Genomic DNA, 13,414 nt, shown 5'->3' on the forward strand with positions numbered 1-13,414 from the left:
GGAAAATTATTGATGATAACATGTATGATTAAGCCACTATGTAGTATATTCTGGATGGAAAATCACATTTTGTATGCTGTGACGATGTTCAGTGAATGAATGTAAAATTAATTAATTAATTAAAAATAAAAATCTTTAGGACCAGCAGTTGGTGCGATGGCTATGTCGCTGGACTCCCATGTTGTCTACCGTGGTTCAAGTCCTGGACCCGGTGGCTTAAACTCATGCCGGGCACGTGTGCGTGTGTGCCCAAGATCTCGAGAGGAGAATGGAGAAGAGATTGCAGCGTGGCCATCTCCCCCACTAGGGGGCTATTTCTCGCTTTCCTCCTCTCTGTCTCTCTCTGTCTTTCTGGCGAGTGTATGTGCCCTATAGCAAAAGCCTCTCAAAAAAGTAAATAAATAAAAAACTTAAAAAAGTAAAGAATAAGTCAGGAATGGCTTTGGGAAAACCAATTACCGATTTTAAATACAAATATTAAAACAAGGACAAAAGAAAAAGAATGGATTTATGCATAAAGCAAAAAAAGTTTTTTAGATGTGCATGTCTTAGAGTGTGTGTACACACCAGAGAAAGAGAGAGACAGAGATAATGAGAGGGAAAATGAGAAATCACCCCTCAAAAGAGACGGGCAAGCCACAATTCCTTCTCCATTCTCCTCCCAGGATCTTGGCCACGCAAATACATAGGCCTAGTTTGATTTTCAAGCTGCTGGGTCCAGGACTGAATGGCAGTCAGCCGTGTGGGAGTCCAGTGACATAACATCTATGCCATCTGCTGGTCCCAAGGAAAGTAAAACTTAATAGACATAATTCCTGGTCTTCTCCTTTGAGACGAGTGAGTTTTAAGTGGACCAACTTTATTGTTAACTTTTATTTACAATTATCAAGCATCTCATGCCATTTACTTCAGATTTTCATGCCCCCTCCCTTTTTTTTAGAGAGAAGTTTGTTGCTATAGGGTGCATGTGCTCACTGGAGAGACAAGAGAGAGAGAGACAGAAAGCGAGAAATCACCCCCCCAGAAGGGGGTAGCCACATCATAATTCCTTCCTCTCCATTCTCCTCCATTCTTCTTCTCAGGATCTTGGGCATGCACGCACATGCCCGTGGCATCGGTTTTAAGTTGCTGGGTCTGGGACTCAAACCATGGTCAACTACATGGGAATCCAGCAAAATAACAATTACACCATCCCTAGATTGTCATGCTTTAATTGCTCATGAATAGAATCCATATAGGAAGATTCAATGAAGAATATACAAACATAAAACATCTATCAAGTCGCTAAAGTTGAACTGGCTACAGTAATGGGTACAATTAGTCAGCCATTATACTAATTCCTAAGATGCTAAAAATGAGTAAGAGAGACTCATTCTCAAAAATAAATAATTAATTAACCTAACGTATGCTATAATTTTTATCTTAACATTATTTCCAAAAGTAAAATGTTAGGAACAATCTAAATGTCTATGGAAAGCATAGTTAAAATATAGTAAAATATAGTGGATTAAACATACGTTTATCTTCTTTTTTCTGATATCAACCTCTCAGAAAAAGTCACTTAAAAGAATTTTAAAAGGCAGAAACCCCAAATAACAGAAGAGACAGCAATGAAAGAGCAATGTTGAATTTTGGAAGCCCCAAAGCAGATGTTACTAAGGAACTAGCTCTCAATTTGGGGCCGTATGTCTCCCAGGGGACATTTGGCAATGGCTGGGACAGTTGGCGTTGTCACAGCTGGAGGGGGTGTATTGCCATCGCAGTGACTAGAGCCTAGGGATGCTTGCTACACACCCTGCAATGTGTGAGACAAATGATAACAAAGAATTACTTGGCCCAAGCTGTCAAGAGTGCCGACCAAGGATGGGGAAAAAAAAAAGCTGAGAACAAGTGGATAGAGCAATAAGCATCAAGCCCAGCTACCACCACAGATCTCAAAAGAAGACTTAGGAATTGGAGACACCTAGAACTTCTGAAAACCAGAGGAAGGAGTTTATCACAAATAAAAACCAGAGTAATCTAGTTCCAAGGTTCTCCTCTCCAGCTCACTCAGCTAGTCAACTGGCCTTCCTGCACACCTCAGAGAGATACATGGTCATTGTCTAGAGGAACTGAACCAGAAAGTCCGAGGATACTAGGTACCTTTGAGGACAGTCTTTAGAGCATTAGCTCAAAAACAGGGAACTTAAAATGAAGGTGTATACATTAATTCTTAAGATCCCATAATCCAACACCTCCAATCAACTTCTGGAATTCCCCAGGCATGTATAAAACATTAGTCCAAAAGAAAAGATACTGGGCCAACAGCAAGAGAGCACAACTCTTCCCTAATGCTGAGGCCATACGGGAAGGTCCAGGGTTCATGTCCTGAGAGCTCCCTGCACATATTTGGTGTATGCATATGTCCATGACCCAGGCTAGCTGGGGATGATGGATCATGGCGAGCAGAGCCCATTGGGGGTGCCTCTCTTTCTCTTCCACTCTTGTAGGAGAAAAAAAGGGGTGTGTGTGAGACAATGATACAGCAAGAATGCAATGCTAAGCAAGCTGACTCACATGCAAAGGTTCTAGATTTGTTTCCAGATCCCTCTGAACACACTGGGCATGTGTGTGCCCATGTTCTGTGACTGAAGCTGGGCCTAAAGATCCTGTTGGGGGTATCTGCCTGTACATGTCTCGCTCTGGCTCTCTCATCATGGAATAAATGAATACACTTTTAAAAAAATTCCAATAATTGGGCCAGCAGGTGGCATGGTGGTTAAGGTGCTGAATCCCATAAAACTGACTATGTGGTTTGGTCCCAGACCTGACAGCTTGAAAACACTCTGGGTGCATGAACATGCATGCCCAAAATCCTAAGAGGAGAATGGAAGAGAAGGAATTGTGGTATGGCCATTGCCCTCGAGAATGATTTCTCACTTTCTCTTTCTCTCTCATCTCTCTCTGATGAGCACATGTGCTCTATAGCAAAAATAAATTAAATAAATAAATAAATATATATTTTTTAAAAAGATACAGATGCAAACATTTTAGAGTTCCCTACCTTTGAAATAGCCAAGCCTCTGGTCAGTTCCCCACAGTAAAGCCCGCCGGGTATCAAGCTCCGTTCACAAACACAGAGCTTACAGTAAACTTTTTAGGGCTTTGCTATTAACTATACCTGGGAAGCCACATAAGGAAAGTATCTATCATAAAACACATAGAACTAACGATGCTAACAGAATATAGCAATGTTGAGTAAGAAAACAATAAAGGGAGAACAATAATTTCTTTTTTAGGGGAGGAGAGGGCACGTGTGCTCTGCTGGGAAGACAGAGAAAGATGGAGAGAATGAAAGTAAGGATCATCCCCTAGGGGGATGGCCGTGCCACAATCCATTTTAATTCATTCTTCTCTTGGGATTTTGGGCACACATGCACATGTATCCAGTGCTGAATTTCAAGCTTCCAGGTTTGGGACTCAAACCGTGGTTGGCCATATGGGAATCCTTCACCTTAACCACTACACCAAGAGCAATTTTTAAAATCTGGCCCCAAGAGCAATTTTAAAAATCTATCAGAGAGGAGGAAAAATATTAACAATATAATGAATGGTAAATTCAAAAATTCAGAAAGGTAGAAAGATTATTTGAAGAGGGTAGAAGGAAACTAAAAGATGAGAGACTGAAAAAAGGAGAGAAAAAAAAGGAAAGAAAATTTCAATACAGAAAATTTAACATCCTATCATAGTGCCCCAGAGATAGAAATCAGAGAAAAATAAATAATTTTTTCAACAAAATGTGAGAAAATTTCTTCGTTCTAAAGGACATGAGCTTTCAGAATGAATGGGATCACCAAGTGTCTAGCACAACAGATGAAAATGGACCTACAGTAAGTCACATCATTGTTCAATTTCAGGATACCAGAAGAGACAAAGGATTTTAAAAAATAGAAATAATAAAATAAGAGGGATCAGGATGGTCAAGATCTCTCATTGTAATAGGAGAACGAGAAGTCAGTAGAGCAATGTCTTTAAAATTCTGAAGGTACAGTCATTTTCACCTAGAATTCCATACTCAGAGCTCTAGTCCTTGGGCCATTCATCTCCCTCAGGCCTTCGGGAAGGGAGGGGGTCCCAATGCAACTCCTAGGCTCCAGGCAGCAGTTTGAAAAGTATAATTATCATACAAAGGAAGGAAAGAAAAACTTTTTCTGAGATGGGGCTATGAAGGATTTTCCTTTTGCTTTAGTACAATATACATATTCATTCCTTTTCTATGATTTGCAGCAGTATAAGTACTAGTGAGCTGTTCTTTGAACATGCTTATATAATCATCTAAATCTGATATATTTATAGGGAGTATAAGTGGAGATGGCAGACAGAGTTTTATTAATCTTTTCCATTTATTATTCTATATCTGGATTGCTTATTGCTTAAGTCAACTTGCATCATTTACATTTTTCTAGAAAATTTTCTATTTTCAGAATTGTCACATTTATTAAATGTTTAAAATTATTTTGTTCTTTCAAAGATTTCTTTAAAGTTTTATTTTTAGATTTTCCTTTAATGATATTTCCTAATTAATTATTTCTTTTGCAGTTTTGGCTTTTTTTTTTTTTTTTTTTGTGTATTAGGGTGCATTCGCTCACCAGACAGACAGAGAGAGACATAGAGACAGAAAGCGAGAAATCACCCCCCAGGCAATCCCTTCTCCTCCATTCTCCTCTCGGGATCTTGGGCACGCAAGCACACGCGCCCGGCGTGAGTGTGAAGCCACTGGGTCCGGGATGCGAACCACGGTCGACTACGTGGGAGTCCAGCGACATAGCCATTATGTTAACTGCTGGTTCCCGCAGTTTGGCTTTTTTAAATTGTTATTCTTTTTCCTGCTTCTTGAACTGAAAATAAAGCTCATTATTGTCTAAATTTTCTAAATTTCTTATTTACAATAAAAGCTATGAATTTACCCCTGAGTGTGGTCTTGGCCACATCTGTAGGTATTTATTGTTTAGTATTCGCATTGTCATTAACTGCTAAATAATATCCAATTTTTTTTTAATGAGAGATTTTTACTACAGGGCACATGAGCTTGTCAGAGAGACAGAGACAGAGAGAGAAAAAAAAGGAGGAATCACCTTCCAGGAGGGATGGCTACTCCTCAGTCACTTCTTCTGGGATTTTGGGCATGCATGCACACGCGTCTGGCATGAGTTTCAAGCCACTGGGTCTAGGACTTGGACTGCAGTTGGTCATGTGGGAGTCCAGCACCTTAACTATATACCATCCACTGACCCTGGTATCCAATTTTTTTATCCTCTTTGACCCAACTGTTATTTCAAATAGATGAATATTTCTAAAACCTTCAATTAATTATTAAGTCCTAGTTTATTTCACTGAAATGAAATCTATAGTATTTTGACTTATTCTATTTTGAAATTTGCTCTGTGACCTATTACAGTACTTTATTATTATTATTTTTTTAAAGATTCTTGCTATAGGGTGTGTGGGCTTGCTGAAGAGACACAGAGAAGGAAAGTGAGAAATCGCCTTCCGGGGGAGATGGCCCCACCATAATCCCTTCTCCTCCATTTTCCTCTTTGGATTTTGGGCATGCACACACACTTGGTGTGATTTTTCAAACCACCAGCTGTGGGACTTGAACCACAGTCGGTCATGTGGGAATCCAGTGCCTTAAGCACCATGCCAGCTGCTGGCCTCACAAGATACATTTTTACAAATCTTCCATGGCATTTGAAAAGAATGCCTTTTGCTGTTGGTCCAGGGTATGCCCCTGCTCCAGCTCTTCTTGCAGGGCTTTCCTATTCTTTCTGGGTCCGTTTATTATCTATACTGAATTGACTACTAATATCAATGATTATTTCCTTTCTATTACAGAAATTCCCAAATTTTCTGGTTCACATCAACTCTCTCTGCCATTATAGGGACATTTTCCTTCTTAATTTTATACTTATCATTTCAGTGGAAGTTTCTGAGAGGAAAGGTTAAAATATAGACTCGAGGCATACCACAGTATATAAAGACCCAGTTTCAACAATCAGAAAGACCAGTGTTTGAATTCTGATTTTAACACTTCTTTGTTATAGGATCTTGAATATGTTCTCGGGGCTTCTGTTTCTTTAGATAAATTGTGAATAATTATGATAGTTACTACCTAAGTTTCCTAAGAAGAGTAAATAGCTGGGACAGTTTAGGTTGTCACAGCTGGAGGAGGTGTGCTGCCATTTTAGCCACAAATTCCTTATTTTATTCTCTGAAAAATGAATACAGAAGTGTAAAAAGTAGAAGTGTAATTCTATTTTAGTAAATCAACCCTAATAAAGAAACTTTTATGTGGACAATTCTTTTAAAATATATTATTTATAATAATATAAATAAGAAACAATCTAAATGTACAACAGTGAGGGGATAACTAAGTATACTACATAACAAATGGAATAATAAGTGGTCAACAAAAAGATTTTTACAGATGAAAATGGAAAAGATGCTTATGTTACAGGTGATTTTAACTATGGAAAAAAATACATTTTATAGTGACTAGAAAGAGACCTTGGGACCAGCAGATGGCCTATGGTTACGTTGCTAGATCCCATATGGTTGACTGCAGTATGCACCCTAGACCTGGCAGTTTGCAACTCATGTTGGGCGTGTATGCATGGATGCCCAAAATCCCAAGAAGAGAACGGGGGAGAAGGAAGTGTGGCATGGTCATCCCCCTGGGGGTGATTTCTCACTTTCTGTCTCTCTAGCGAGTAGATATTTCCTATAGCAAAATCTCCAAAAAAAAGAAAGAGACTTCAATACCTTAATAGGTGATTATCTTTAAGAAGCACAAATAACGAACCTTCCTTACTCTATACTCTGTATACTTTACAAATATTCTTTTTGTTTTTGCTTTTATAATACATTTTACTTTTTATATTTGTTTTATTTTTATAATACATTTTAAAAATTATACTTATTTTTATGATTATATTTTAAAGCATATCATTGATTGATCACTTGTTAGAGGGCATGTGTACTAACCAGCCAGAGAAAGAAAGTGACAAAAGAAAGCAACCTCCATGGGAAATGGTCATGCTGCAATCCTTTCCCCTCATTTCTCTCTCTTTTCATGATTTTGGGTGCATGAGCACACACCCAAATGCAGAGTCTGTTTCTCAGACCAACAGGTTAAGGACTTAAACTATACGGTCAACCATGTGGGATCTGGTTGCCCTAGTCGCCAGGCCATAGAGCCGGCCCAAAACATTTCCTTCCCAAAAAAGTAAAATAAAAAATAAAAAATTTAACTTTTTCTTGTCAAATACTCACATTTTCAGGTATACTGGGAAGTTCTCTGGTATCTGGCACAGTAAAATAAGAATGCTGGAAAAGAAAAGCAAATGCTATTGATTTTTTGCAAAAATGTACAACTAGCACATTATTTAGAATTCAGGTAAATGATCAAATGACATCTGTACTCAGATGAACAGAGTCTCACTCATAGGAAATAGTCATGGAATACTTCTTTCTTTGGATAATATTGGGTTAAACCAGATGCATTAAATCATTAGTTTGGTAGATGGAATTCTCTTCTATGAAAGATGACCTTCTTTGGGAGATAGAAATAAAGAGCTCAAAAGGGTTAAAGGCTCGAGACCAGCAGATGGTGTAATGGACTCCCATGCAGTCGACTGCAGACTTGGTGGCTTAAAACTCACACCGAGTGCATGTGCATGCGTGCCCAAGATCCCAAGAGGAGAATGGAGGAGAAGAAATTGCAGTGTGGCCACCTCCCCCCACTCCTGGGGGTGATTTCTCACTTTCTGTCTGTCTCTCCGGTGAGCACACACATCCTATAGCAAAAATCTCTCTCTAAAAAACGAAAGGGGAAGTTTAAAGGCTCAATTTCCATACAATGCTTGCAGATTTCTGATCAAATGAAAGAGGCAGGTTTCATAACTGATTGCTCAATGAAGCAAGTGGACTCTAGGGATTAAAAATCACTAGATTCACTCAGGGATGGTCTTTACCAATCAAACCTGCCACTTCAGTTTAGCATCTGAGGTGACATTCATGTACAAACTGGCCAAAATCTGCCCCAAAGGCCCAAGTGATGTTAAGGACAGCTGTGGCTGCAGGACCACTGCCTCGATGCCACCACAGACAGCTAACAGCTGGGGAAACTATCCAGAAGCATGCTCTAGGAATAAGCTTCCTGACTTCTAGTGGGATCTCCAGTAAAGGGAGCTAGAGACTCAGTGGAGTTGAAAAATCAACCTCTTCAAAGAACTTTCAAGGAGGCCTCCCCATGTAACAAGCATGTGTCCCTGAATTAAATGACAACAGGCTGAACTGATGACACCTCCTCTGCTGCTATTAAAGACCCAAAGGACAATGGCTGGCAGGAATGGAAAGAGTCTGGTGCTGGCCAATTAAAGACGGGATTGTGCAAAGGCCAGGAAAGGTCACATGCAGAGAAGGTCAGCTTAGCCATGGCCTAAGTTCAAACCTGGACCCCCAAGTGACATTTCAGGAAGTTGTCCCTCCCAGCCTTATTCTTAGATAATTGCAAAGAAGTAGGTCTCATGGAAAATGAGTTCTTTAGGCTTTCTAAAATGAAAGGCACTGAGTACAACTGTAATAATGCCAATAACAAAAATAACAGTACAAGCTTGTCTAATATTCAACAGATTTACTGTAAAGGTAGCTATTATCTTCATATTACAAATGGGTCAATTAAAGCTCAGAGAAGTAAAACAGTCAGTCTAAGGTCACACAGCTAGTATGTGGCAGAACTAGCTCTGTATAATGAGAGCTATGCTCTTTCCACTATAACACTGTTTTACCTGTGCTCATCATGTCCAAATTACAGCTAAAGAAACTTGCATTAATGTAAACTAAAAGGAAAAAAAATTACATAAAAGACCAAAAAACTCTTTAGCAATGCGCTATTCTAAAATCTGTGTTTCTATGCCAACTACGAAAGAGATGGGGCAGCAAACAAATAATTTAACAATTAACATTAAAATAAGAAAGATAAAATGCAAGGTTCAAATTTGATTCCTGAGACACCAACTTCTATGCTAAATGGCTATGAGGGAGTTTCAGGAACTGCTCGTTAACAGATATTCACACCGAGTCATGGTCTGGCAGTAAGAAAGAACTCCGGTTACAGAATCAGCAGCCATTTAAGGCTGTGTGAGCTTAGGCAATTTCACTTAATAGCATTGAGCCTCAGTTTCTAAATCTGTAAATGAGAATCATAATATCTACTTCAGACAATTTGTAAATGTTACACATATGAAGCACCTAGTATCAATAAATGGCATTTTAATATAAAACATTATTACTCTCAAATGCTAGTCTCCATCTCTATTTTTCTCAGTCACTTATATTAAACACATAGAAAATTCTCTTAGAGAGTGACTAAAGTCAAAAAGACCAAGACTACCATTTTCTCAACATTTAGGATTTATAATTTAGATGAGATTAGCCCTTCAAAATCACAATATGGAAAGAGGAATTCCTAGTGAACAGGAAAGGAAAAATATCTGCCTTTACAGAGGCAATGGATTGTAAACAGTGAGCCAACGCAGTTCCACAACCCAGCAGTCCCCAGGCTGTCCTTTGAGATTCTGTCTTGCTCCATCGCCCATGAAATGCTGGGGACCAAGGAGGTCAGAAACATTCCTAGGAACCACTGGCATGAAACAGCTGCACCACCCCAACAGTTCCTCCTGCCCCTGGGATGGCTTGTCCTTGAGGCCCGCAGGCTTGCTGCCTGTGCAGTCGTTTGGGGAAGGAGTGGCCCTTCCTCCCCAGCAGCTGGTGACCCAGCTGGGCTACTCCACGGCTACCTGTCGGATGTCATTACAGACTGAAGCAGTGAGATCAAGCTGCTTAGGAAAAGGGACAGAGACAAAGGCAGGGCTGCCGAGCTGTATAGCAATGACTGGGCAGGTCTAAAGTTCATTTGTTCATCTTTTCTAGACCATCTCCTCCCCATTACAGGAATGTTTTTTTACCAAGGTTTTGCCTCCCTCTCTCTTTTCCTCCCTTACACCTTCTCTTTCAACACACATGGTGTAGTAGAAAGGATGTGGTTTTGAAGCTAGCCCTCAGTTTGAAAATCCAAATCTTACTCTTTATTAGCTACTTGACTTTGGATGGGCAAGTACTTATCCTTTCTACACCTCATCTATGAAATGGAAATGTTAATATCTGTTTTGTAGTTTTAGTGATATACTTCTAGTATAAATCAGGAACAATAAATTAGCAGATCTGCTATTAGTAATTTAGAATGGTGTTGCTTCCAATTTTACCAGCATTCTGAAAAAACCTATAAGCAATATTAATTTTCTTTCAGAGATCAGGCTACTTTCTAACTGAGTACTAACACAGTCTCCACTTTTAATGAACCTAAAAAACAAAATACTTTAAAATTTCAGGTTCATGACATAGGGCAAACAGCCCTTGGATGATAATCAATACCTAGTTAAAGGATGATCACCTGAGAAATCTTGTGTTAATTTGTTTCTGTTATTTTTTTTTCCCCAATTGACAAAAGGCACATGTACTCTTCAGGCAGAGGGAGAGAATGCGCACACGTTCCAATGAGACATGGTCATGCCACAATCTCTTTTCCTCTATTTCTCCATCCTATCAGGACTTGGAGCATGCATATACACATACGTAAAGTGCTTTTCAAGTCTCTGGGCTGGGGTTTGAAAATCGGTCTGTCATGTGGGATTTGTCTCTCAGTGCACAGCACTTAACTCCTGTGCCTGGGTCCAGCCCAATCTGAGACTTCTGCTGAAGGTACCGTCAGGGTTTGACCTAGGAAATAAGAAAATTCCAATAACTGAAATATGGAAAGATCTCTTCCACTTCTTCTGATGTCTTATCTGATGGATGAGGAAATTGAGGCCCAGAAATTTAAAGTAAGATCATCCAGGTCCTTGACAAAATGATGAGGAGAACTGAAATCTCTTAATTGATAGTTCAGAGGATTTTCCACCCTGACACAATGTAGAACATGTCATATGCATTTAAAAGCATTCAAAGATACAAGTGCTAGTACAGGCCAGGAACTGCACTGAGCACTCTCAGAGAGAGTAGGAAACAGATCACTCCAATATGGTATGACCAAGTACTGCAAAGTGTACAAGATGCTTGGAATAAGGGAGAAGACTTAGCTAAGCTTGCAAGGTGGCAAGGAAGGATTTCTCTGGGAATAAAAGCAAAGCTGAGCACCCAAGAATGGAAACGGTTATGCCAGCCAATAGGAGAGAAGCAATGCTAAAGGCTGAGGGCGCCAGATGGGAATCAGCAACAGGGGATGCTCAGCAGTGCTGGGAGGCAAAGGGGGACAGCAGATAAAGAGGCAAGCAGGGAACAGTCATCCTATTCCAGCAAGACAGGACCTGACATAAGTGATCCAGGAGATGCTGGTGATGGGATGACGGCCAGAGAGAAGCCTGCAGACATTTAGAACTTGTCCATTCCTCATGAAATCTCAGAAAAAGGAAGAAACTCAGCTCTCTGTCTTCCTTGAGCCCAGAGGTCCGAGTACTGGGGGGAGAGGGGAAAGAGGGAGGAGTAGTAGTAGAGGAGGTACAGATGGCAAAAGATGACCCTGTTCTGCTAACTCTCTCTTACTGTAAATAATGAGATGGTTTTGCAGTGATAGTTAATATTCTGCCCCACTTACCATGCTGAGATGAACAGACACTCCTGGGTCAGGGATGGGAAGTTTGTGCAGAGTTTCAAGAAGCTCATTCCACTGGTTTTCCTGAAAGAAATACACAGCCTAAGTTAAGAAAGCAAGTTTGAACTCTTAGGAAGACACCTGCAGGGAGATCAGGCCCACAGCAGGCTGGGAACTCATGACTGAAGGTTCTGGGAAGACACTGGGTCCTGGGACAGAAATAGGTCTGATATTCAAGTGGAGTTGGACCAAAGACAATGCGTCTGGCTCACACTTAAGAGCCAAGTAGATCCTCCTACACCAAATTTGACATTTTCTACTTAGTGAGACACCTACCATGACCGCCTTTTATGGATCATATACCATAAGCTCTCAGCAGATCTAGCCCCTTAACTCACTAGCAACAACTTTTAGATGCAAACAACCCTAGTTTACAGGGCGGGGGTGGTTAGGAGAAATAACGATGACACTATAGATCTCGTCTTCATCATCATTATCTTCAATTAATTTTATTGAGTGTTTGCCGGGTACACACGGCATCCTCCAATTATGTAAAGCTAGAAATGAAGTAAGTACAACAGCATGCAATATAAGATAGTGGCTATGCATTTTAATTGGTGAAATTGGGCAACACAGTGAGATACAAAGCAGGACAAATTATTTGATTGAAAACAGATTCACATTTAAAATGCTCAAAAGAACACTGCTCACAGAATTATCTAAAATTCATTTCTCTCACCCTGTGGAATCCTGTGTGTTAAAATAATAGTAATAAGTTTACATTTGTATCCATTTGCTATTTATTCAAACCCTCTGAACTACTCCACTTTACAGATGTGAAAACAGCCTCTGAAAGGTCTTTCAAATTAGCTACTTAGTAGACTCCACAGCCAAGGGATCGGGTTGGGGATGAGAAGAGGTGTCAAAGTGCAGATTTTCTCCACTCAAGTCCAAAGCCTTTGCCAATTCACCAAGCTGTTTTACGTAGTGATTTTTAAAAATTATTTGTTTAATTTTATTTGTTTGTTTTTCAACTTGACCAGACACAGACAGAGAGAGAGAGGAAGCAAGCTGCCATGTCCAGGGTTCAAACCACAGTCGACCATATGAATCCAGCACCTTAACCACCATGCCACCTGCTGGCCCCTGTTTTAGGTAGTGAATTTAAGGCAAGGAAAAAAGGATGAGCCCAGACTACAAACTGTTTCAATCTGAACTCCAATAAATCAAACATGTTTTTCAGAGAAGTATGAGTTTATGGGTATATATGCACATGTATATAGTTGTGCTCTGAAAAAATCTCAAATTTATAGGACAGTTGTAGAAACAATTCAAAAAACCTTTTATTTCCTGAGCTGCTTGAGAATGAGTGCTGACATTATGCCCAATCATTCATAGATATAAATTAAGACATTCTCCTACATAACCAGAACTAATTATCACAATCAGGAAATCAACCTTGATGTGCCTTCTAATCCTCAGATCCCATCAAATTTTGCCAACTGTGCCAATAACTCCCTGGACAGCAAACAATCCATTTTAGACTCACATGATGCCTTTAGTAGTTATGACTCTAGTTTTCTTTCATCTGGGACACTCCTCAATCTTTCCTAGGTTTGTACAGCCTTCACAGAGAGACCACCCATTTTGTGGAATGATTCCCAATTGTCTCATGTTTTCTTGTTATTCAGATTTCAATTTGCCCCTTGATGATGATGATGTCTC

General features: G+C 39.8%; 1 protein-coding gene across 1 annotated transcript in view; it reads right to left on the minus strand.

The window, feature by feature from the left end:
* DENND1A (DENN domain containing 1A) overlaps positions 1–13,414 on the minus strand; it is a 536,048-nt gene that overhangs the window by 288,632 nt on the left and 234,002 nt on the right. Inside the window, exons 7-8 of the mRNA XM_027775610.1 lie at positions 11,693–11,773; positions 7,312–7,365 (exon numbers count right to left, since the gene is read on the minus strand). Coding sequence (XP_027631411.1) covers positions 7,312–7,365; positions 11,693–11,773 — 135 coding nt within the window. The remainder of the gene's footprint in view (positions 1–7,311; positions 7,366–11,692; positions 11,774–13,414) is intronic.

Source organism: Tupaia chinensis, unplaced genomic scaffold (assembly GCF_000334495.1).
Source record: "Tupaia chinensis unplaced genomic scaffold, TupChi_1.0 Scaffold000575_1, whole genome shotgun sequence".
NCBI classification, from domain to species: domain Eukaryota; kingdom Metazoa; phylum Chordata; class Mammalia; order Scandentia; family Tupaiidae; genus Tupaia; species Tupaia belangeri.